The sequence below is a fragment of the Prionailurus bengalensis genome, chromosome C1, assembly GCF_016509475.1.
Source record: "Prionailurus bengalensis isolate Pbe53 chromosome C1, Fcat_Pben_1.1_paternal_pri, whole genome shotgun sequence".
NCBI classification, from domain to species: Eukaryota; Metazoa; Chordata; class Mammalia; order Carnivora; family Felidae; genus Prionailurus; species Prionailurus bengalensis.
The window spans coordinates 94,318,993-94,345,200 of record NC_057345.1 but is presented as its reverse complement, the minus strand read 5'-3'; the positions used below and the strand labels follow the sequence as shown (position 1 = coordinate 94,345,200).

The following is a 26,208-nucleotide window of genomic DNA, read 5'->3' as shown; positions in this document are numbered from 1 at the left end:
CACCTTCCCGGAGGACTGGATGCCCTTGACCACAGCCATGCCCACGATGCTCCAGGCCACCAGGAGGCACAGGGTCATCTTCCAGTTGAGGCCCCCGCTCTCCGAGATGGAATTGGAGATGTCCAAGGCCTCTCGGTACCAGAAGTAGGTGGTGGCTGAGCTCTTTTCACACTCTGCCTCCACCACTGAAACAGCAGCAAAGGCCACAGTGCCTCAGTCGGGGCTCTGGGTCCCCCTCCTCTGCCTGACCCCCAACGAGGGCAGCAGTGGGCGAGGGGCCAGCTGAGTGTGGGGAGCAGGGAGGGACTGTGCTCGTTCTGGGCTAGCCAGGATCTGGCAGACCCTGAAGCCTCCAGATGGGGCTCCAGATGGGGCCCAGGAGGCTTTGGGACACACTGACCTGGCTGCATTCTCACACATGCCACTCCCTGCCCGCCTCCATCGGTGGAGGACAGCAAGGGTTAGGCAGAACTGGCCTCAAGTTCCCTGGGAAAGGTTCTGAGCTAGGAGCCAGACATCTGGATTCTCATCCAAGATCCTTGGTTAAATCAGTAGTGCAACCACAGGAAAGTTGCTTCTGGACCTCAGTTTACCCCTCTGTGAGGTGGGATACATCATTTGGCCTTTTATAGGACTGGCATGCAAAATAAGGCTGTTTCCAGACAGGATGGTGTTAGAGTTACACAGGATTGTAACAACTAAACACAAGTCACAATTTCTAGAGTTTTCTCTACACTCACTTCATTCAGTCCCCATAAGAACTCTACGGGATAGGCTGGCAAGGATCACCAGAACAGGAAACGTGGGTCAGGTAGGTGTCTTATTCAAGGCGACACAGCAAGTCAATGAAGTCTCAAATCTCTGCCTGAGCCTCTGAGGCTCCTTCCACCCCTTCCTGAGACAGGCTGGCTGGAGAACCCAGTTGGTCATACTCAGGAGGTCCTATACTTGCCTGCCACAGTCCCATTCCTGGTGACAGGACATTCGCTCCAGGGCAGTGGGTACTGGAAGGACTTGAAGAAGTAGAAAATGCTCCAGCCGATGATCACATTATAATATAGCCCAACAAACAGGCAGACCTGGGGACAATGGTCGATGGTCGGGGGAGGGGTCATGAAGGCTGCAGGCAACTCCACCCCACCCCCACTCCCCATCCTAGGCCCAGGCTCCGGCTGACTGCACACAACACTGCTCACAGTCTTGGAGGAAGAGGAGGAGGAAGAGGAGGAGGAGGAGGGGGAGGAGGGATGAGACACAGGCACTGAGGGCCTCTTCCTAATCCTCCCTTCATCTGGTATTCAGGGAATCCACAAAAGAATGTTTCAGATATTAAAGATCTCTCCTTTAAGCAATGAACTCTTAAAATGGTAATCCTTTCCAGTTTGAAATTCTTCTAAAAATGCTTAAAGCACTTCCCCATCATTTCCTGATGACTCAGGATTACAATCCCAGAGCCGCCCTCCGGGACCCTGGAGGCCCGCTCGCTTTTTGCCTCTACAGACAATGGCCCCAGACTGCAGTGTTCCTTGAGCTTTCGTGGATGTTTCTTCCTGGTTTCCTACGTCCTCCCTCGTCTCAGGACCCCACTCTTCGGTACTGTCAGCAGCCCGCCTCCAGAAAGATGTCACTTTCCATGTCTCGGAAACATGATCGCTACCCTTGGCAGAATTGCATTTGAGATAGGAGTACACGGATTCTGACCGAGGGTCCGAGTGGTTTCTCAGAAAGCAATGCTTTCACGCACGGGGGTTGGCCGTATCCGCTCTGGATGCCGAGAGGCCCCTTCCGCCTCCAGCGGCCTGCTCGGTAATGCTGATCGGCGTGAGCACCGAGGGCCCTTTACCGCATCAATGTCATAAGCCCTGGCGTGCAGGAGCAGATGCTCGGGCGGCACACCTTAACCGCAATATCGAGGGAGAGGGACCCGCACTTCTTTCACTTGGGTGCTTTCAGGCCAAGGGGAGACCCATTCACACTCACATGCGTACACATGGCCAGCCCCGGCAGGGTATGCTGTACTTGGCTGTGTCTCCCTGGGCAGAGGTAATGCCCGCCATGACTGTGGGAGCCACACAGACCCTCCCCAGTCTCTGCCTGAGACAGGTTTGGGCTGGCCATGCTACCAGGCCTAACGGAATGCTCAGTTCCTTCCAGAGGCAGGTGTGAACACGTGCACCCATGGGCTCTGCCCATAAAGGAAGCTCAGTTTCCTCACCTCGAGAGCTAAGCGGAACCTCACCTCCAGGCCCGTAAATGAGCCTCACGGAGTTCCCCCTCCAGGCCCGTGGGGTGTCCCCGGCTCCCGCTGTTCCAAAGCCGGGTCGGCCACAGGCTCTCAACTGAGACCTTCTCCAACGCTGCTCATGTGCACAGCAAAGTGACAAGGAACCCCCACGCCCCAGGACTGCCTTTTCCCGCCACACACCTGCCCAACTGAAATACTCCTCAGTCAAGGAGAGAGGAAGGGCCTCTCTCACGGGGAGCTGATGGGCTGGGAAGCACAGGCATCTGGGACTGGTCCACGTGTCCACGGAGAACTTCGGCTGAGATGTCCCAGGCACCCCCTCGAGACGATGTCCCAGCCTCTCCTCCTTGGCAACAATTCCCAATATTATATCCTGCCTCGGGCAGTAATTTAGGCACTGTGTGGCCCTGAGACACCGGCTGGAAACAATTCTCACGCTGAGGGTCTCCCTCCTGCCCTCGCCCTGGCCCAAGACTCCGGTCTACAAGCCCCGTACCCCAGAGCGGCCCCTCTGCCTGCCGGTTAAGTGCCCAGTGTCTGCCTCCGACTCACTATGCAGCTGGAGAAGCCGATGCCCCCCAAGCGGGGGCACACGTAGTGCCACACACCAATGCTGCCACGGCGGATCCTCTGGCCCACAGCCAGCTCCAGGAAGAAGAGTGGGATCCCGATGATGATCAGTAGCACGAGGTAGGGCACCAGGTAGGCACCTGGGGAGGAGAGAGGAGCATCACGGGGTGTCCGGAGCACGGCACCAGGGCAAAGGAGGACGGCCATGTCCTGCAGACCTGCCCACATCTCTGATCACCCCCAAAGTGCCAGCGGTCCTGTGCTCCTCCAGGAATGGTCTGGCTCATACGTGTGGCCCACCACACACTGGCCGCCCAGGCCCTCCTTCTCCCCCCTTGACTCCTCTGCCCTGAAATGCTAAGGGGGGATCTAGATGTAGGTCCGTGCCTCTCGCTCACAAGGTTGGATTCAGAGATGGACAGACAGACAGACAGATGCCGCACTCTCAGGAATCCACACGTCAAATCACAAATAGACACACTCTCCCCTCCCGACGTACTCTGTGGACACCTGTTCACACCCCCTCCCGCCCACAGAGAGGCAGCCCCAGATGGAGTGGACCCTGCTCCCTCGTCCCCCAGAGGCACAGCCCCGGGGCACAGCCCTCCCCGCATCTGAAGCAGATGCTGACACAGCAGACCGGTTAGCTCCAGGAAGCGGAGCTTTTGGAAGCTCTCCAGGGAGAGAGAGTCTGACCAGCATCACCATTAATCTACAGCTAATTGGGAGGAACGAGGGAGAAATTAGCAGTTCAGAAAAGCACGGCCGAGAGGATCATAACGGATAGACAGGATGGATCTTGATAAAGATTCCAGATGAGAAATTAAACTCACTGTCCCTGGCCTCACTGCAGACACAATCTCAATTCCAAGTGACAGGGCAGTTAGCAGGAGAATTAAAATCGTGTCTGGACACAGATGAGCGATCCCTGCTGAGCGATGTGCCAGCAACCCAGTCCTGTTAGCAATGCTGTCACACAGCCCCCGTCACCAGTGCCATGAGGGCCACCCAGCACCCCCAGACCGAGCCTTGCCAGCTTGGAGCATCCAGAAGACCCCCAGCCACATGGCTCTGGCCCCCATAACATGACATCCGTATGTGTCCCATCTGCCAAAGAACCCCGGGGGATCAGGCGTCTCTTGGGCACAAGACCCAGCGCTCGGCAACAGTCAGCTGTTGACTGTAGGCCTACCATGCGCTTGGCATGTGCGGGGTGCGGGGGGTGGGTACTTGGGTGAAAGAAGGCACAGCCGCTATCCCAGGAGAGCTCACAGTCTGGAAGGCAAGACCCTCAGGTTCACACGAGCAACGTCAGCACATGAACACACACACACACACACGGACCAGTCACACACAGCCAACCGAGCACACGCATGCTGAGGGAGGGGTCAGACAGAACTCATCAGGAAAGTCCTCCAGGGGAGGACTTACCCACCAAACCTTACACAACAGCATCTGATTCGTTAAACATCCACACGCATACAGTCACACGTACACGTAAATTCCACGTGTCGCTAACAAGCAGCCTGAAAAGAGGGTGGGCCCGAAGGACTCGCGGTTCTGTCTCCTGGTCCGGGGTTCGGGGAAATGAGAGAGGAGAGAAGTGACATGCAGAAAAGCACAGGGACACAGCCTCCCTAGTTTCGTATTTCACCCACACACCCTTGGGTGGCGCAAGATGTGCAGAAAGATGGGTTTCGGGGTAGCAGAAGAGTAGGCTGGCATCCTCTGGGGATGCTTCTCTCCTCTGCCCCAAAGAACCAGGGAAAGCTTCCACATCCGTGCTGTCCAAAGAGCGGCCCCACAGCAGAGACCGGTCCCTGGCAACCCGCCACCTGCCCCTCGGGCCGGTCGCCTGCGCCAGGCCCAGGGCACTGACTTGGCTGCAATTCTCCTGACCGGGCCACGGCCTAGCCACGCGCAGCGCTCGGGGGCTGGGGGCTGGGTGAGAATTGCTGGTTAGGCAGAGGTACTGTTCTTACCAACCTTTGCTGAGATCATTTGGAAACGCACCCTCTACCGCCTTAGAAAATACAACCTGGAGGCACAACTAGATTGATCTCCTTTGACGTTTCAGGGACGTTCGGGAGCTTCAGGTCGTCAGCCTGAACAGCCAGGAGTGCTGTGCACGGTGTTAGAAGTTCCACAGAACATGGCTCTAGGAAGGTAAGATTGTGTGATCTCTGAGGCCTCCTGGATCTCTCCAGTCTCTGTCCTGGTCTATAGTCTAGGTCTTGCTTCCGGCACACCCTGAGGTTATTTCTGGGCTTTGAAGCACCACCTTGGTCTCAGCCTGGTGAGATGCGTACTAAGTAGGGGCTGAGATCTGGGGGGGGCCAGACCCCCTGGGCTTGAATCCTAGCTCTGCCGCTTACTAGCTGTGTGATTCTGGACCAATTACCTGATCTCTCTACACCACTGTTTTGTCCTCTGCCTAAAAAAGGATAATAACATTAGGTAGAACCACATGAAACTGCTGATCTCTGACCATTTTTGACTTACAAAAACGGTCATTTCACATGCTTCAACTCTACCCCTATGGCACAGGGCTGTTTCAAGGATTCACTGACTTCCTTACCCCTTAGTAAGCACTTGATGAACATTTGCCTCTTTTCATAAAGATAAACAGGAAAAAAAAGCAAACTAAGAGGACACGGAATAAAGAAACGGTCAGCATCTAGCCGCGCTAAGCAGAGTTCCAGAGTTCCCACCCAGATTTAAGCAAAGTCGAACTGGATCCTTCACGGCTCGGAACCACAGAGCTTCCACTCTTGGACCGAATAGTTGTCTCTTTCCTGTATGTGAAACATGATAATTTATCTCCTTCCAAAAATATTTAAGATGACTTATCATAAACCCCATAGAATACTGGAGTCAAAGGCAGAGATAGAAAGGGACTCTAGGAATCAGAGAGGGGGGAAGGATGGGGGCAGGAATGAGTCATGGGGAGCTCAAAATCCTGAGAGTTATATCAACTCAGTGACCTGAGTCTGGCCATGCCATATAGGCGAAAAGCTCTAATTGGTAGCTATTTATTGAGTTATTAGAGGTGGGGGGAAGACCTTGCAAAGCATGGAGAGCATACAGTGAATAAATGGTGCCATAGTGGCAAGATAAAAGCCTCTGGCCTCAGTTACACCGGCTCAAGGGGGCATGCTCACTTCCCACCCTTCAACAGAAATTGGAAAGAAGGGAAGTCTCCAGCCAGGCTCGGCCTCTGGACGAGAGAGTGTTCTGCAGAGGAGGGAGCATCCCTGAATGGGGCTGCACCTCTGGGAGAGGCTACATGGCCAGAGTCCCACAGAGCAGAGAGAAAAGGAGTCAGGTGAGAATGCCTACAAAGCCGTGGCCACCCATCAGGCTGGAGTGTGGCAGTCCCAGGCCACAGGGACTAGGAGGCACAAGGGCTCTCTGCTGGCTCCAATCACTTTCCCAGGACCAGATGTCTGAGCTTGTAAATGTCCTTGTTTTCAGCCTGCTAGGTTTTTCTGTGTTTATTTTCTGTTAGTTTTCCCCTGGTTTCAAACCAAATTACCTTTGAAACATTCCAGCCTGCCTCAGACGGGCCGGAGGATAAGGGCCCGGGGGGCTGCTACCCACCTGGGTGGCTAGAAGTGGTTAGTAGAAGGGGTTTGATTCCAGGGGCAAGATCCTGTAGGCGGATTAAAACTCGGGGGGCAGTGCGAGGCCCCCTCCTACCTGGGAGGCAGCAGGTATGCTCAGACTCTGGGGGCCAAGCTGTTCTGGTTAGAATCCTTACTTTATCACTACCTGTGTGACCTTGAGCGAGATACCTAACCTCTCTGTGCCTCCATGTTGCAGTCTCTACCATGACAGTAACTCCTTCCTCACACAGGGACTAGGGGGATTCGATGGCTGAACTGTATGAAATGGGTGCTTTGGTTGGTCCCAGACACTTAAATATCAGCAGTTTCATGCATTTCGGCCTAATATCCGGTAAGTGCTAAGCAGTGCCTGGCACCCGCTAAGCCTTTAAGTGTCATGGCCAACAGTTGCTCTTTACTATGCGTCAGATAACAGTGTTAGGCATTCCACACAGAAGGCTCACCGAATCCTCCCAACCGTGCTGTAAGGCAGGATCTACTGTTATTCCCATTTTACAGATGGTGACAGAGAGGCACAGAGAGATCAAGCAACTTGCACAGGGCTGCAATGCCGGCTGGCTGCACTGGGGTTTGTGCCCAGGCAGTCCCGGGCCAGAGCCCACGTTCTTAGCATCATCATGCCTGACAGCCTCTTGGTAGCTATGAACCATTAGCTCTTTCTGGGGAGCCTTCCTCTGGACTCCCGAGCTCCACCCTATGAGGGCTCCAATTCTGCATCAGCAAAGGGGCGTCCCTTTCCACCCCTCAGCCCGGCCCCTTTGCAAGGCCCCCCTGGGGTAGGCAGGGCTGCCTCTTACCGCCTCCATTTTTCTGGCACAGGTAGGGGAACCTCCAGATGTTGCCCAGGCCCACGGAGAAGCCGATCTGGGCCAGGATGTACTGCAGCTTGCTGTTCCAGGCCGGCCGGTCCTCCGCGTCCAGCTCCTCCTCTGCCGCCTTCTGCTTGCCGCCGGCCTCACCTGCCACGTTCAGGATGCTCTGCTTGTAGTCCACGGGCTCCTCGAGGGCCAGCAGGTCGGCCACCGACTCCGTGACATGCTCACTGCTGTGCTCACGCTGGGTCACCTTGCTGTTCTTAGGCATTGGTGCCGCCTGGGCCACGCAGCCCCGCTCCCCGGCACTCAGAGAAGGTGGGGCTCAGCTGCTGTCAGCTCCTTCTCATCCAGGGACCTGTGAGACCAGGTGAGCAGGGGAGGATCAGCTGACCATCCCACAGAGGTGGGGAGCCCGAGCGGACCCAGATCCGCCATCACTCCGGGCACATACTCGGAGGCTGGGCTGTGAGTGGCCTGGAATGTTGCGTTTGTCTTTCTCCCTGTCAGGGGGTACCCACCGAGGGGCTCCAAGTCTGCAGACTCCGTTTTCTCACAGGCCCTGCCTGAGCATGCCTGAAAGGTAAACATAACGGGGTAGGAGGGGCCAACCCACCCACCCAACCCAAATAAAGGGGCATCCATGATGCCACTGCCCCCTTTCGTAACCACATATCCTGAAGTGTTCCAGGCCCTTCGGAGGCCCCCACAGCCCTCTCCTCCCAGGTGGTGCAGGTTTGTGGCCAAGTCCTAGCCCTCCTGAGCTCTAGCTATGTAGCCGAACCATCTGATGGGACCCTGGGAAACCAGTGTCTGCCTTCTCTGGGGTCTTTCTGTTCAAAAATACAGCGCATGGGCCAGCAGCATCACAGGGAGCTTGTTAGAAATGCAGAGGGCACCTGGGTGGCTCAGCTGATTAAGCGTCCGACTCTGGGTTTCTGCCCGGGTTGTGAACTCATGGTTCGTGGGTTCTAGCCCTGCGCTGGACTCTGTGCTGATGGTGTGGAACCTGCTTGGGATTCTCTCTCTCACCCTCCTTCGCTGCCTCTCTCCCTTGCTCTCTCTTTCTCTCTCAAAAATGAATAAAAGAAAACTTAAAAAAAAGAAAAGAAAAGAAATGCAGAATGCCAGGCCCACCCCAGACCTACCGAACCATTCTCTGTATGTTTACAGAACCCTTAGTGATTAAAAGGGACATTAATGCTTGCAAAACAAAAACAGAAAACAAACAAACAACAACAAGAAAACAATAAAACATAAACAAAACAAAAAAACCCAAAAGGTTAGAGCTCTCACCTTGGGGACCCTGAACACCAGCCCCACATCTGAACCTTCATTCCCCAGGCAGGAGCGCTGACCAGGTTCTGCTAAGGATTCTGGCACTAAAGCCCTAGAGGTGTTTGCTTAGTGCCAACAAATGCTGGGTCATCGCTCAGCACTGACATTATCTGAGGGCCACTGCAGCCAAGAGCCAGTTCTCCATCCTCCGGTGACAGTTTTACAGCAGATAATGTCTGCACGATGCGAGCGGGGGAGGCAAACCCTCCCCTGCTCCTGCCATTCCCCATCCGTCTCTCAGGCTTTCCCTTAAAGAAATAAAGCACCAAGGAAATGAGCCCTTTGAAGGATATCAACATGCTGCTGTGTTTCAAAGCACCTCCTCGTTAAGGGGAGGTTGGAGGATTTAAAATTAAACACACGTACACCCCGGCCTGCAGTTGCCCTGTGTCTTTCTAGGGATGTAAATTACCCGGCTCGGTAATCGCTTTACTAGGGGAAGGAGCCGCCTCTGGAAGTCTGTCCTCCTGGTCTGCAGCATCGGAACAGCGCGGGCAACGGCACCGTGCAGCAGAAGCTTGACCCGGACCTCCTGGCTGACTCCAGTAAAGCCCCAAACTTCAAGGGAACCTGGCCAGCCGGATCCTGTTACACGTGTAGTGAAGCTAGGACACCCGACAGACGGGGACTGTCCACGCTGGTCTGTGTGGTTAGCCAGTCCTCCCTGGGCCAGGCCATGGACCACAGCAGCAGGTGACAACTCCCCGAAGGGAAACCGTGAGTCTTTGGTGACTCCCCCTTCCACTCCAGGAACGGTCGAGGTGTTGGGCTTTGCAGTGACCCAGACAGAACCAGCCTGCCAAAAAGAACTCAGAATTCCCTATAAGAAACACAGCTCTCGGGGCGCCTGGGTGGCGCAGTCGGTTAAGCGTCCGACTTCAGCCAGGTCACGATCTCGCGGTCCATGAGTTCGAGCCCCGCGTCGGGCTCTGGGCTGATGGCTCAGAGCCTGGAGCCTGCTTCCGATTCTGTGTCTCCCTCTCTCTCTGCCCCTCCCCCGTTCATGCTCTGTCTCTCTCTGTCCCAAAAATAAATAAACGTTGAAAAAAAATTAAAAAAATAAATAAATAAACACAGCTCTCTGTTGGGACTCCACTTCACATTGGGCCAGCCAAACATTCCACTGCGTCCTGGAGGGAGTGTGTGTCTGGGGACCTTTCAGCCCTCCTCCTCCTGCCCACACGACCTAAGGGAATGGTGCCCCTAGGAGTTATGCAATGGGGAGGCTTTTGTTCTTGTCTGGACTGTCAGGATGAGCCCTTTCCCCTTCCCCGGTCAGCAGATCCCTGTCCCCAGGGCACTCAAATGGAGAAAACCTAAGCACAGGCAATGGCAGTTTGAGAGAGAGAGAGAGAGAGAGAGGCAGAAAGAGAAAGAATCCCAAGCAGCCTCCACACTGCCAGCATGGAGCCCGATGCGGGGCTTGAACTCACAAACTGTGAGATCATGACCTGAGCCAAAATCCAGAGTCAGACACTTAACCCACGGAGCTATCCAGGTGCCCCTTAAACAAGAGTTGTTATTAAAAACTAGAACTGGAGGGCGGGTGGGGGGCACCTGGGTGGCTCAGTGGGTTAAGCGTCCAACTCTGGATTTCAGCTCAGGTTATAATCTCATGGTTTAGGAGTCTGAGCCCACATCGGGCTCTCTGCTGTCAGCACGGAGCCTGCTTCAGATCCTCTGTCCCCACCTCTCTCTCTCAACTTGCTGTCTCTCTCTCAAAAATAAATAAACACTTAAAAAAATTAAAAAGCAAAAACTAGAACTGGGGAGAAGGGTTGGGGTCCGTCTGGAGACTGCAGTTACCAGGGTGCCAGCTCAGAGCCTGTCTCCAGGTACTCTGCCTGCCGTGGAATTTGATGAGAACAGTCCGCGATGCATTAAGTACGATTTACTGCTCATCATCCCACAACTGGAGGAAACCAAAGGGGATTCCCGCAAGCATGCAGAATTTATCCTGACGCTGACCAACTGGAGAACATGCTTTCCCAAAAATAGCCTAGAGAGTGGCAGCTCTCGTCACCAACAGGAGAAAGTTCTGCAGGAGGGAAGAGCGTCATTCAGACGAGGAGGACTCAAGGACAAAACCGGCACATTCCGGTAAAGCCACAGCAGCATCACAGAAACCACAGGCACGATGGGAGCTTCTTCCTTCTTCCCAAGATGCGTGCCAGAAGGCCCCCTGTGCCGTCAGGTTTGCAGGACGAAAAGCACAAATTTACAAGCGGAGGCACTGGCCTGGGCTGCAATCATGACTAGAACCTTCTGTGCCCAGGAACATGCTCAGGTGACAAAAGTGTCTGACACTTAGAATATTAAAGCTTGAGGGGCCCTAGCAATATTCCCATTCCATGTATGAGGACACTGAGGCCCAGAGAGGAAGCCAATTGCCCAAAGCCACTGGGTCACACTCAGCAGGGAGGTGGGAAACAGGACGAAGACAGTGGTGGTGAGGGCAGGGGCTTCGCAATCAGATGGACCTGGGTCTGAGATCTCCCATTTCTTTCATTCATTCGTTCATTCCCTCACTCACTTGACATCCATTTACCGAGTGCCTTCTCTGTGCCAGGCTCTGTTCTAGGTTTCACGGATAGAGCAGTGAACAAAATAAGCAAAATGTTTCCCCTCGTGGAGTTTATATTTCCTGTGGAAGGGCCAGATACTAAAGAAAGAAACAAACATAGGGGCGCCTGGGTGGCGCAGTCGGTTAAGCGTCCGACTTCAGCCAGGTCACGATCTCACGGCCCGTGAGTTCGAGCCCCGCGTCAGGCTCTGGGCTGATGGCTCAGAGCCTGGAGCCTGTTTCCGATTCTGTGTCTCCCTCTCTCTCTGCCCCTCCCCCGTTCATGCTCTGTCTCTCTCTGTCCCAAAAATAAATAAACGTTGAAAAAAAGAAAAAAAAATTAAAAAAAAAAAAAAGAAAGAAACAAACATATAAAGGCCAGTGGTGATATGTGACATAAAGACAAATAACATGGGGTGGGGGAGGGGGTGTTGCAAACTGAAGGGCTGTTATTTTATGGTCCAGAAAGGCATCCCTGAGGAGGGGACATTCAAGCAGAGGCACTCAGGAAACAGATGTCGAGTGAGTGAGTGAATGAATAAATGGAAACGCTCAACCCCTGGCCTGCCTGTCTTCAAAGCCCCTGTCCTCCACCACCACAACCGACCGTAAGGACTCTGGCTGGTGCTCTGAGAGAGGTGGGCAGCCACTTCGCTTTAATTATGCAGGCGTCAGGCCTCTGGGGGGGGGGGGAGTGCAGAGGGTCTACATAATGACAGCTGTCCCCTCCAAGGGAGGGCTGCCCTGGGGACTCAATGAGCAGACACATCCAAAGTGCCCAGCACAGGGCCTGGCACCAGGAAGGACCCTGCTCCTGGGAAACCCTGCATTGTTTGCTTTTTTGTTTTTTGTTTTTCATTTAAAAAATGTAAAAAACCCCCCTCCATTTATGTTTGGTCACATAAATGCCAAAAGCCAGAGTCAGTTTGTGGCAGAAGTGGGGTGGAGATGGAGAGAAGCGTTTTCCAACACCACCACCTCAGAAATGTCGGGTTTTGTTACCAAGAGCTGGCACCACCCTGAGGCTGCTGGGACAGCACCCCACAAGGCCCAGCCCACCCACCTCACCTGGTGTCAAAGAGAAGCAGGTAAAGGCCTGGTCTTGGGTCTAAAGATCAGCAACATTATTACTAATAAAAAAAACATGGCCTCGCAGTAAAGTCTAGCAATATTATTAGTCACGCTGTAGCTCATATGTGTTATGGTTTGAAATCACTTGCAAACATTTTGTACTCCGTCTCCTGGCACGGGATGGGGTGGTGACACTGCTCAGAAGCCAGACTGCACGGGTTCGAATCCCAGCTCCCTGCTTACCCGCTGCCTGGCTTCGCAGGTTTCGTAAGGCCACAGAGCTGCATCTCCTCAGCCGTCAAAGGAGGACAGCAGTTCCCACCTCACAACGTTGTGGACAGAACAGGTCGCACAGGTCTCAGAACCACGCAGGAGCCCAGCAAGTGCTCACAAATGTTGCCTCTCCTCGTCATCTCACTGGATTCACAGCCAGCCCGGGAAGCGGGTGAGGCAGCTGCGCCCCAGGGCAGGACAGCACCTGACTCACATCACATGGCTGGCAGTCCCAAGTCTCCTCGCGCCTCCGCTGCCTCCATGGTTTAAAGAGGACACAGCACCAGTGGTATGGATCATCCTTTCCCGCAACCCCCAGTTCCCTTGGAGCCCCTGGGCTGGTGAAAGGTAAGCTTGCAGACCAAGGGCGTGGGAACCCAGCGTGTACCCAGCCAACAACCCTGACGCATTACCTGGGACGAGCAGCAGGGTCAGAGAAGGATCCAGGAGGGGCGGATTCCTCTCTACCCCTAACTTTACGGGGCTTGGAGCCAGCCGTGATCCAGGTATCAGGAGGCCGGCCAGGTGCTGGTCCCGACCACCCACCAACCAACCATGCAAGCTGGCACCATTGCCCTGACCTCTCTAGGCCTCAGTTTCCCCGTGTGTAAAATGGGTTGGTCTTCATGATCTCCGAGGCCCTACCACCTCTGCCAGTTGAGAGCTCACTGGGGTGTCGTGGGGACGCTGTGACAGCCAGCCAGCCGTACTCCAATTTTGCCCCTGCTCAAGAGCTGGGGTAGGCTGTGAAGCTGATTCCAGGAGCAGCGCGTCAGATGATGGAGCTCTGAGGCACTGAAGGGCCTCAATTACTCAAAGCACAATGCAGGGGGGGCTCGAGAGTTGAGAGAGCCCTTGGGGCCAGACCTGTCACTTAGCAACAGATGCAGCCTGCAGCTCAGAAGCTCGCGTGAGAAAAGCAGCACCAGGGAGTGAAGCTCCTTAAAAAGAAAAAAAAAAATTGTGCGACTAGGAGGCAGACAGGTAAAAATATCCCCTGCCGGAGGGCTGACGGCTCCACCACAAGTTTCAAAGCGTGGCACTCGGCCATCACCTCAGGGGTGAGGGGAGGCCGCTCACCCTGTGACTGGGGCCAGGCCCCGCCCCGCCGCTCCAAGCATCCCGAGGTGGGGGCCTTCTGGAACGCGGTGTCCAGTCGGCCCCCTGAGCACCCGCCTCTTGGGGTCACAGTCTCTCTCGTTCGGGAGGGTTGTACCAGTAACCCCGGGGACGAACCCCAGGGAATCACTTCTTTTCCAAGCCAGACCCCCCGGGGGGGACTGGGTGGTGAGGCCACCATCTTTGGGAAAGCAGGCGGCAGAGATGACGACAGACCCCCCCCACCCCAGGGCCCTGCTTCCCTCAGCCCCACGGGGAGCGCCGTATCTTGCCACTGTTGGGTCTCGCAGCTCTGGGGACAGTACTGCACATTCTTAAATGCAAACCTCTACAACGGAGAGCTGGGAAGAGCCCCCAGGAGCGGGGAGCAGTGGGAGGACACCCAGTGGCCCCAGCCATAAAGCCAGGGTCCAACTAACTCTAGGCTGATCAGAGGTAAGAAGGAAGCAAGGTCGGGGTCTCTCTGTCTCTCACACAACTACACAGCTTCCTGATTTCCATGCGACAAGACAAGCCGTGGTGGCCCAAACAATTCTCCTAATTACCTCGGAGCCTCTGGGCTTCAGCTGAGCCTAAAGCAGGTCGACTGTTATCAGAGATACAAATTGTCCTACAAGTTATTTTTAATTGTTTTATTGAAACCTCTTGGCAGTCACCTGGGGCAAACTGCTCCTGACCGGCCTTGGTGATGGCTGCTCTCCTGGTTTTTCTTGGCCAGCACCATTTGGACCCCTCCCTCCCTCCCCCTCCATGCCGAGGGCACAGAGCCCCGTCAGTACGTTTGAGCCCGTCCTCTCCCCCCCCCCCCCCCCCACCCTGTGCTCTGGTTCAGCCCTTCTCTCAGTTCGATGCCTGGAGCAGGCTCACTGTCCTCTGGGCCTTCAAAGGCAGCTTCCTGAAATACCACATCACCCCACTCCCACGGGAGAGAGCCCACGGCCCTTGCCAGAGACATTTGCCACTTCTCCATTCCCCAGCCTCAGCTGCCACTTCTCCGCCGGGCCCCTGTGCAGAAAACCCTCCCCGGGTGTCTGCCTCCTGAAGCTTCCCTTGAAGGGAACCACACTTACTCCCATTTTACAGATGAAGAACCAAAGGCTCAGAGGGGCTAGCTATACTTTCACTGACTGACCTTGAAGGTGCAGCTCAAGATCCACCTCGCCTCTGTCGCACGTTCTGTGATGCTGTAAGTGAGAAGTAATGCTCCTTTCTTTCCCCCTCTCGGCACGCAACCTGTAATACTCTTCCACGCTTTGAATGTTTGGCTTTCTAGTATAACTCCTTGTGCACACCCCCGATTCATCCTCTAAACAGGGAGCTCCCCGAAGGCAGGAACCAAAGCATATCCAGCTTTGCGTCCACCCGCAACTGCCCCCAGCCCAGCCGGTGCCTGGCACACACAGGGCGGAATAGGACGCCTGCAGATGTTCCAGGGCTCCTGCCACCCCACCCTCTAAGAGCAACCTGCTTCCTAGGTTGAAATCCTAACCACTGCCTTCACCTTTGAAACAGCAGCAAGGACAAAAAGCTAACACACTTGACTGAGTCACATTTAAACCTACTAGATGCCTGCGTGGCCCAGCCATGGGAGCGGGGGGTGGGGGGGACGTGGGGGGGGGGTATGAATGAAGTGCAGCCCAGAAGCCCATGTGGGGAGGACCCTGGGACTTGGAATCCAGCTTTCTGTTCTGTCATCATCTGTACAACAGGGAACAGTGCTTACCTACCAACTGCATCTGGTTACCACATGGATAGCAAGAGAAAGAGAAGATTCTTGGGAAGCCAAATAAACAGAACAGGAATTTCTGACTCCATTTCACAGATTTGTTGTAGACCAAATCCTCATGTATTACTATTGTTCGTGCTCAGTGAATGCGATATGAAGGAAGTGAATGAGTGCATGAATGACAGGTGCATTCTGAATTCCCCCAGTTTTCCAGAACCTGACATAATTCCCCAGCTTCAAAACTTTCCTATTTTCTGGTGCAATATTCCCATCCCCAAAACACACAGTGTCCCAAAGACGCCCCACGTGGCAGTGTAAAGCAAAGGTAAGCTAAGAAGTCTGGCCGTCATTCGCTGACTTTCTGCCTCTTCTAAAGGATCCACTATTTGTGCCTCACTCTCTCCACTTTGTAGACAGGGTCTGCCTTCACCTTAGACAGGTACACACCGGATGGGCACCGTCTCGGCACGGAGTGTTCCACGAGGCTGGTGGGACCATTGCAAACAGCAGCTCAGGCAGAGGAGCCAGTAGAACCTTCTGCGGCCCGTCTCACCTTCCTGTTACATTTGCCGAGCGTGCTCTCTGCAGTTGGTATTTTGTTTTCTTAGTCAAGGAGGAAGGGAAGCAGGAAAAGGGGCAGATGGTCCAGAGGGGGAGGAACTGGCACTGGAATATGTGGGTGGGGCCAGTGCAAACAAAATCTTTTGGTTCAGTTTTACCATTTCATGGGAGGGGGAAAGGCATGCCTAGTCGCTGTGAAAGCAAGAGCAATGCCATGACCACCCCACAGATGCATTAACCTTGTGCCAGAACTTAGGCGCTAAGGGAACTTCTGAAGGCGGTGGGGGGGTGTCATCATTAACAGCAGCAGCAGCAGCAGCAGCAACAACAACAAACAACAACACAGGGATCCTTCTTGAGGGCTGGCTCTGTAGCAGCCACTGTGTGGAGCAGCCATTATCTCCTTAAACCCTGCCCATAACCGTATGAGTTTGGCACCACACTTACTGCTATCTTACAGATGAAGAAGGAGAGGCTCAGCGGGACTGGTTGCTGATTTCATTGAACCGCTGGCCCTGCGATGCTGGTGCTTTCTTGAACTTACCGGAGAGGCTCAATGGAAGGTTTTCACCCAACCAGGTCACCACTGCCACCTGATCAACAGCCATTTTGAGATGCCACTGACTGTACATTGTGTCCTGAATTGAAGATGTGACGGTGTGCCAAAAAAAAAAAAAATGCATCTTGGAACTGGTGAAACAAAGCGACAGGTCCACGGGCACAAGTCAAAAACTGGAGGCCCTGGGTCCACACCAGCACAGTCTGACTCTGGGATCTGACTCTAAACCACAACACTATCACAGAAAGATGGGTTTTGGAGGCAGGGAGGTCTGGTTTGAGTCCTGCTGCCACTTACTAGCTGTGAGTCTTCAGGAAAGAACACAGAATCTCAGGGTCTTGGCTTCTGGACCTGAAAAGATGGAGAAGTCCCCAAAAGTGAGGGCCTCTTGGTCATGAGGACAAGATGAGATGATGCAGTCGGCATACCGTGAGCTGGCACCAGCTGCCCCTTCACGTGAGCACATGGGGAAAGTGGGTGTGGCCAAGCCTAGGGGCATAGCTGCCCACTGTCCTGCGGTGCCCTGGCACCAGAGTGTGACAAGCATGTGGGTGCCCGAGGACGCGGGGGGCTGGAGGGGGTGTTGGTGCTCCAACTGACTTCCCGCTTCCTTTACTTCCTTCAACCAATATTTATTGAACACTAACTATGTGTCAGACCCTGTTCTAGCACAGCAGAGAACAGAGCAAGCAGTGCCCCTCCCCTGTGGGATTTATATTCTAGGGTAAAGTGACAAAAATCAGACAGATATGGGGCACCTGAGTGGCTCAGTTGGTTAAGCATCCAACTCCTGGTTTCGGCTCAGGTCATGATCTCATGGTTTCGTGGGTTCGAGCCCTGTGTTGGGCTCTGCACTGGTGACATGGAGCCTGCTTGAAAGTCAGTCTCTCTCTCTGTCTCTCTCTCTCTGTCTCTCTCTGCCTCTTCCCCACTCACACTCTCTCTGTCTCTCCCAGGATAGATAAATAAATTTAAAAACAGACAAATATATAATTACTGCCATATGTATAGATATATATCTCCAGTATATATAAACATATCACATAAATATGTAATATTGAATGTGAGGGGACGGAGTGAGACAGGGGTGCTACAATATGTAGAGGGACTAGGAGGGCACACTCTGATAAAGACCTGATGGAGGGTGAGAATGGGCCATGTGAATATCCTGAGAAAGCATTCAGGGCAGAGCGAACAGGAAGTGCAAAGGCCCTGAGGCCTCCTGCTTGGTGAGTAGGAGGACTAGAAAGAAGGACCTGGGCCTAGGGCATCCTAAACAAGGGAAGAATGGGAAGTGCCTTCAGGAGGATAGCTAGACTCCAGAGTAGGCAGGGCCTGCAGAGCATGGAAAGGACTGGGTTTCCTTTCAAGGCTCATAGGGAGCCGTTTCAAGTTTTCAAGCAGGAGAGTGATGTGACTCAACCGTTTTTAAAAAGATGACTGAAGGACAAGTGAAGACACAGGGAGGGTAGGTAAGAGGGGATGGTGACCTGAGCCGGGGCGGTGGGTGAGGTTTAGGTTTTAGAGAGAGAGGGAAACATAGAGCCCCAGAGTGCTGGAGAACATACCAGGTCCCCGACAGGTAGACAACCTATGGGACTGTCCCAATTTGGAAAAAGACAAAAGTTTTTTAAAATCACGTGTTAAAATAAAATTCCAGGAGCAAGGAGTGAAAACCTCACTACCTTCTTTCCTCATTCATGAGAGGCCCATGGTGGTAACAGATGGGTCCTCACAGTATCTGTCCAAATTCTCTGACCTGGATTTTCTTTTCTGTTTTTTTTTTTTTTTTAACGTTTATTTATTTTTGAGACAGAGAGAGACAGAGCATGAAGGGGGGAGGGGCAGAGAGAGAAGGAGACACAGAATCGGAAGCAGGCTCCAGGCTCTGAGCCATCAGCCCAGAGCCCAACGCGAGACTCGAACTCCCGGACCGCGAGATCGTGACCTGAGCTGAAGTCGGACGCTTAACCGACTGCGCCACCCAGGCGCCCCTTTTTCTGTTTTTTTTTTAATTAAAAAAACTTTTTTTATTAAAAAAAATTTTTTTAGCATTTATTTATTTTTGAGAGACAGAGATAGGCAGAGCATGTGTGGGGGAGGGGGAGAGAGAGAGAAAGAGATACAGAATCTGAAGCAGGCTCCAGGCTCTGAGCTATTTGTTAGCACAGAGCCTGATGCGGGGCTTGAACTCACGAACTTCGAGACCATGACCTGAAGTCGGACGCTCAACCGACTGAGCCAGCTAGGCGCCCCGGACCTGGATTTTCTTAAAGCCACTACTTTGTCTTGCCTCAGAGAGAGAGAGACAGAGGGAACCAAGGGTGTCCAATTACCTGTGTTACCCACCAGACTGCTGAAGGGCACTTGAAGGAATAGTGATCAGAAACCCTTAATTACAGTCCCAACATGATGTCTCTTTCCTGGGAATGAGAAGGGTTTGTGGCTCTTTCCTCATCAACCCTCAGTGTAGCTTTGTGGAGAGATGGGCAGAAAAGTGCCGCTACTGGGAACAGGTCACAGGACAGCCGATCGCAGTGAAGGGAGCAAGTATTTTTGAAAAGCTGCTATGCTTACATATGTTATTTATACCCCCAACAACTTGGGATAAAAATGTAATTCTCATTTTACAAAGAAACCCAGGCTGAGGGAAGAAAACTATCAGGTACAAAATTACCCTGCCATGAAGTGAAAGAGTGGAGATTCACACTGTGGGCCCCTGAGCTCTGTAGCCCATTTTCTTTCTGATATTCTAGTGCTTTCCAATCTTTTGTACATCATGACACATGGAGAAGAGAACACTGATATGGCACACTGGGGTAAGTGGTCCCGGCACCCTAGGCCATTCCAGGCAACTCCAAGGAATAGAGGCATCGTTATTTCTGGACCCCACGCTACCCATCTGCGGCACTGGTTAGGAAGTTTTCCAATGTACCATGACACGGTGCAAAGTGATATACCCGAATCTCATTCAGCAAGTCAACAGTGAGGTGAGTCCATCTACCACCATTTCTCCCTGAGGTTAGGAGCTTCTTCATCTGGCCAGGTCCTTTCCCAAAGCCAATGTCACAATGCAAGTTGGGGGACTGGTCAAGGAGGTTCCTTCCAGCTGCTCTAGAGGAGTCCCCAAATTACTAGCAGGCAGGTCGTCTCGGTGGTGTGCCAGGACCGTGGACAGCGCCCACCAGGCCATTCAGGACTCCGGTGCTGGGTTGCACCTGCTCTCCTTCCCTTCCAACCCCCCAGGGAAGAGGAGGTCTGCATCCCCACTGGATACTCACCTGGCAGCACCTGATGGAGCCGCTCCAGCAGGTGACTGTTCACTTCCCTTGACAGGTAGCTTTATCAAACAGCACTCCTGACCTGGAGTGGGATTTAAAACCACAGGAGCCCAGGAGTCTTATAATTAAAGAGAAAATGCAACCAGCAGGAATCTGGGGGTGTGGACCAATGAATTCTATTTGTAAGTGAAAGAATAGGTGGCAAATTAGTGGTGCACAGAATCCAGTGGAAATTCTCATGAAACCAGTAATTAGAAATGACAGAGTACACGGAGAGGCAACTTGTTATCTTCAAATGAACTGTGAGTAGCCTTGGAAGGCACAGAGGCAGCTCGGGGGCACAAATGCAGCTGATGAGATGACCCCAAGGCCCAGGAGCTGGGGCGTTATTTCCTCCCATTCGTGCCTGCCCCACCCTCACTCCACAAGAGGTCCCAGAGCAAATAGGGCTTTAAGTCTCAACTCCCAAGTTAGACACTCAGGCTGCCCAGGACTCCCCTGACCCAGAATTATGCTCCAACAAAATGTACCTGGTTGTGAACATGAGAACAATAGGGTACAGCAATCCATCTTGCACCTGAGCTGATGTGCTCACCTGTAAGTTTTCTGTGCACGGTGAATATCTATTTCTTTTAACAACTGGATGTATCCATAGTTGAACAGTGTTTTAACTTGAATAATAACTCATGGGGGTGGGGGATGGGGGGACTTTTCAAAGGACTCTGTCTCCACAAAATGGCTGCCTGTGGAGCCAGGGCTTCTGGGAAAACCGTTTTTGTCCTCTGGGGGTGGGGGAACATCAATGCTTACATTCCAGTTATCCACCCTCACTTACAAGAACTTCCCCACCAAGATCAAGGGTTGTTTGGACGTACCACGCAGGCTAGGACAATACGGGCCTGTCCTGCCAGGGATGGTGGTTTCTCAGAGAGGAAATAGATGAAGAAGCAGGAAGAATCTGATGCCAACTTTCCCAGCACAGCCCCAGACTCCAGTGGCAGAACCCCAAGGGTGAGGAGAGTGGGCTCTCCACGGGACAAGATGAAGAAGCGAGCAGCGTCCTTCTGAGCAGCCCACGCCAGCCAGCGGCTGCCATGCATAACCTTGGAGTGTTCGCAGTTTTGCTCTGGAGTCTGGGGCCTCACCAGAAACTGCTGCCCGTCCCTGGCACACACTCTCCAGCAGAGAAATCTGACACACCAGAGCTCCCAACAGCAACTGACCGTCCTTGATTCTGCAGATGCGGAAATCCTCAGGGCGACATCCACTGTGCTCTGACTCTTCCCTCACTGCTTCCAGCACCAACCCTTGACTTGGACAAACTTTAAGGAATGAGGTCAGGAGTGGTAGAGCCGGGGTAGGGGTGGGGATGGGGCAAGACAAGATAGGACAATGCAGCAGCATGATGGAGCCTAGGATCTCCCGCTGGATCCCAGCTCCCCTGGCACCACAGACCTTAGAAGTTTAGGTATGTTCATTCTCCACCAAATTCCCATTGGTGGAGGCCCATTTCTCCCTTCCTCAGGGTGCTAGCTTAAAGAACTAGACCCACAGGTTTAGACAGCCTCATTTGGGTATAAATGCCTAGGTGGTCTGCAAACATTTATTAAGAACTTACTGTGAAGTGGTTAAGAATCTGCCAGACCTGAGTTCAAATTCTCAGACTGCCACTCACTGCTGGTGTGACCTTCAGCAAATGATTTAACCTCTCTGAACCTCAAGGCCCACATCTGTAAACTGCAGAGAGCAATGTCCATCTCCTGGGATTGTAGCAAAGATTAAACGAGGTGGTATACGAATAAAGCACTTAGTGCAACACAGAAGCCTCAGGAAAAACCTGGATATTCTCACTGTTTGCCAAGCACGGCATGAGCTCCTGGAATCCAGAACTGCACCAGCCCCTCATAAAAGCACACAAAGTAGGCGCTTCCCCACAGGCCACTGACCTGCCTGATTCTAGGGTAGCACACTAACACAGACCCGCAGACCCACACTAACACAGTCTGGGACGCTAGGTGGGGGAGGGTGATGCACAAGGGCTTTGTAGGGGCTGAGTGACAGAGTCTTTTCCCTGCCTGGTGCTCCAGATGTTTGGCTGTGAGAACTTCTTGCAGCCCAGCCTAGGAGTGAGTGATAACTCACATCTGCTTCCAGGAAAAAAAGCCCAAATCCACCTTCCCTTTAAACTATGTGGCTGCTTATCTTAACAGCCTTAAAGGGATTCATGATGAATTGTCCTGCCGCAGCAAACTTAGATCGGAAAGGAGCTCGAGAGAAGGGGGGACACACCGGCAGTAGGAGCCTGCTTCTCAAGAACCCTCTCATCTCTGTCTCGATCATCTTTGAAATTTGTTTCCAGGTCCAGTGGGGAGAGCATCAATCCAGGGTGCATGTACCACACACACACACACACACACACACACACACACACACACACTGCCAGTAGTAGACTGGAGTCCCCTAGGTCAGCACGGCCTCTCTGGCTGCACCATTATTGCCTTTCACTCTTGAGGCACACACATCTTAGCTCAGCACCAAGCCTAGACATCTTACAGAAAGAGACAGCAAGGGGCCAGGATCCCTCAGGGAAGGCAAGCGACACACTCCTTTCCTCTCCAGGAAAGGCCAGCCTCACCTCCCCAGGATGGTTGTCATGCAGCTTCCAACTCCATGATGGATAGGACAAGAGGGAGGAGGATGGCAAGATCTGGCCATATGGCAGGGGCCCCCAAAGTCCACCGGGCAAGTGCCACAACTTGAGACCAGGCCATGGTCATGAACAATTCTAAGGAGTCAGGGCCTGTGCTGGAGTCTCCCCCTGGAGCTGTTGCAGAGACAGCTGAGGGCACCCATCAGACCCAGCACAGCAATGTCCACCACCTCCACCCCACCCTTCATAACTCTGTTCTTTTTTTTTTTTACATATAATTTATTGTCAAGTTGGCTAACATACATCGTATACAGTGTGCTCTTGGTTTCAGGAGTAGATTCTGGTGATTCTTCTGATTCTTCGCTCACATACAACACCCAGTGCTCATCCCAACAAGCGCCCTCCTCGATGCCCATCTCCCATTTTCCCCTCTCCCCACACCCCCCGCCATCAACCCTCAGTTTGTTCTCCGTATTTAAGAGTCTTTCATGGTCCATGACCCTGCTCTTACTCAGCGTGTCCTGGGGAGACCTGAAGGTTGGGAAGAGGTCAACGTGAAGCTGAATTAGGGGTCCTTCGCAAGCACATGTGAAGCCCTGACACTTTTACTTGTCTCCATACCCCCTCTCACACCAAGGCACAAGGGCAGGGAGAGAAAGAACCACCTCTGGTTAAGGCCCATAAAGAAAGGGGTGGGGAATTAACATTTTAGAGCATCTGCCACGTGTCCAGCACTGGGCTCAAAATAAGCTTGAGGAAAAGGCACCACAGGCATCCATCCCTCTTCTATGACCAAGGAAACCAAGGCCCCGGACGTAAAGTGACTTGCCCAAGGTCACCCCGCCCTGGCACCTGGCAGAGCCCTGGGCCCACTTCCGACCACAAGCACACAGCCTCCCCCTGGGCCCCTGCTCCAATCCCCCAACCCCAACCTGGCTCTGCGTGCCTTCCCTGTGGGGTCAGAGCTCTAGGACACCTGCCCAGTGCCTGAGTTTTGCTTGGCTCACTCTGAGGACTTGCCTACCTCTAGTCAGTGGCCCCCAAACTCCGGGAGCCCTGGCCATTGCTGCTTACAAGCCCTGGTAAAGAACTCCATTCAGCTCACAAACAGCTGACACACAACTCTGTGTGACTCAGGCCAAACGAACTCACTCCAATCAGAGCTGGTGGGCACGATTTGCCTCCTGCACTGAGTCACTCTCCAGGCTGAGCTGCAGGGATTTGCTGAGACTCACCACCTACTTAGCCACAGCTGCTTGGTTGGAGAAAAAGCCAGCATGGGAGCTAAGACCTCTGACGGTCCCAATGGATGAGCCACAGCCAAGGACAATCGGGTGTGACCTCGAAGCCCTTCCTCCTGCCTGGGTGATGGGTCCACCTGGCTGGACCATGGGGTAAAGTAAGCACAGCATGAAATACAAGACTTCTTTACCATTAACCTCAACACACTCTGACCTTGTTCTCCAGACATCAATCAGTATGTGCAAGACAGCCTTACAGTTAGGCTCGAACTACAGTTTTGGTTGATTTTTTTTTTTTGAGCCGTTACAGGATTTGCTTAGTTCCTGGAAGTTCCTGTTAACAAGGGCAGTGCCCTCAGAAAAATCTTCCTTCTCTATACCACGACCCTGTCTTCCCAGCCCGACCCACCTGCCTCCCTTTCACAGCTGAATTGCCCCAAAGGTAGTTCTGGTTAGAAATTCCCTAATCCGAAGGATCCGTTACAAATTTCTCAAAGAAGGAAAGAGGAATGAAATTTTAAAAAATAAATAAAAACAAAACAAAACAAAAACATTTTTTTTTTTTAACGCCACTTGACAGCCACTGGGCCCCCTCAAGTGACTGGCCTCAGGATTTCCGAAGGGCTATTTGGCCTTTAAAAAGATAACACCAGTCTTCCTTCCACGGCAGCCGCGCCCCTGGGGGAGCGACCCTCCCCCGACTACCGTGAGCATAGCTTGGGAGGACGTTGGTTGCACAGGTATAAATGTGGCTGAGGCCTCTCCCGAGACGGCGCCCTCTCCAGACCTGCACCCCGCGCACGTCCCCCATCTCAGCCATTCGCTTCCCAGATGCGCTTCCCTCGAGGGAAGATGGGTTCCCCGCTAGCTCCGAATTCAGCGAGGTCCAGCTCCCGGACTCGGAATTAAATATTCATCTCGGGCGTGAGCGCTCCGCTACTCCTGCCAATGTTACTGTCAAGGTCATGGGCCTGAAGCCGAGCGGCTGAGGCTGGGGTCTCCGGCCGCGCAAGAGCCTCCCCGCGGGAACTGCGCCCTGGGCGCGCAGCTCCGGGCGGCCAAACCGGCCGGGCCTCCCGCCCGGTGCTCCGCGGGCGTTTGCCTCTGCAGCTCTGCCGGATTACCTCCGGAGTTCTTGGGCCCTCCTGAGCCCTGGAAGCTGGAGCCCGTTGGGTGAACCCATGAGCGCGGAGCTGGGCACCCCCGATGCGCCGGAGGAGCGCGGGCCCCGGGGCTTCGTCGCCAGGCAACGGCGGCTGGAGCGGCGGGAGGAGCCCGGGGCCCGCGCAGGGCCGGGCGGGCACCGGGCAGCGCCGCCTCGCACCTCTGTCCTTAGGCCTTCCAGGCTGGGGCGGGGCCAGAACAGCTAAAGTTGCGGTGGCTGGCCGGGTACAGGCAGGCAGGGCGCGGCCCGAGACTCACCTGTCCCGCGTGAGCCGTCGCGCGGACTCGACCCCCTGCACTCCGGCCGAGCAGCTGCGGTCCCCGACGGGTCGCCGGCTCACAGCCCCTCCCGCGGGCAGCCCGAGTCTGGCGGCGGCGGGCACCGGCCGGGGCTGGGAGGGGACCCGGAGCCGCGCGTCCGCGCACGCGACTCTGCTCGCTCCTCGCTCCCTCCCTCGCCGCCGGTTCCGACTCAGATCCCGCCCGCGGCGCGCTCGAGCCTCTCTGGGGAGCAGCCCTGGGACCCAGGTTCCGTGGCGGAGGGAGCGCGTGGGGGCTGCAGGCGCCAGCGCCGAGTGTCGCCCTCCCCGCGCCCCGGCCGCGCCGGCTCTGCGGAGCGGAACGGAGCTGGGCGGAGCGCAGCGCGCACTGTTCCCTCGCTTTCCGAAAGGCCACCCTGGCGGCGGGGCGCCGTGACGCAGGCTTGACTCACGCTCGGGCCCGCGTCAGTGCGAGGCTCTGGGGCCGCAAGCGAGGCTCTGATGGCCGACGACGCAGGCGGAGGGGGTGGGCAGGGAGAGGGAGAGGGGCTAACCCAGGAGCGGCCTCTTGAGGCCCCTCCCCAGGACACCCAGACCCTGGGGCTTCATCACGGTGGCTTCCATTATCAGAAGAATGGGGCCCCAATGGCCAAGGGTCTCTGGGATCCTGGGCCCCATTTCGTCACCCTATCAGGTGCAGCTCTTTGACCCTCCTTCATGAATTGGGCTTCACCCAAAGTGCTTACTCCCCTGCTGTAGCCACCTCCACCCCCGTGCCTTTGCTCACTCTTCCCCTACTTGCAATTCCTTTTCCACTCCACCGTCCTTCCATCCTACCATCTTGCAAGACCATTCCCTGTGCATTTCAACTTCACCACAGTACTCCTCTGTTGAGCTCCTACGGTATGCTGTGGGCAGCAGGGGTTGAGAAGATCGCCGAACTGCGGGCCGCGCCTCTGGAACCGGCAGAGTGGGGTTTTACCTTGATAGCCACAATACCAGCCCAAAGGACTGAGGAACTCTACAAGATGGGGAAAGTGGGGGGCTATGAAGGGAGAGGAAAATTCTGACTGGGTTCTGGGCAGGCCTTAAGGATGTGAGCTGGGATCCTGGCCTCAGAGGGTGGATAGGACTTCAACAGATGCAAGG

General features: G+C 54.2%; 1 protein-coding gene across 1 annotated transcript in view; it reads right to left on the bottom strand.

The window, feature by feature from the left end:
- The window catches only part of SLC6A17 (solute carrier family 6 member 17), a 51,967-nt gene extending 26,512 nt beyond the window's left edge, over window positions 1-25,455 (bottom strand). Inside the window, exons 1-5 of the mRNA XM_043575804.1 lie at window positions 25,058-25,455; window positions 7,239-7,611; window positions 2,798-2,955; window positions 953-1,079; window positions 4-185 (exon numbers count right to left, since the gene is read on the bottom strand). Of these exons, the coding sequence (XP_043431739.1) occupies window positions 4-185; window positions 953-1,079; window positions 2,798-2,955; window positions 7,239-7,524 (753 nt within the window). The 5' untranslated portion in view covers window positions 7,525-7,611; window positions 25,058-25,455. The remainder of the gene's footprint in view (window positions 1-3; window positions 186-952; window positions 1,080-2,797; window positions 2,956-7,238; window positions 7,612-25,057) is intronic.
- Between the last annotated feature and the right edge of the window lie 753 nt (window positions 25,456-26,208).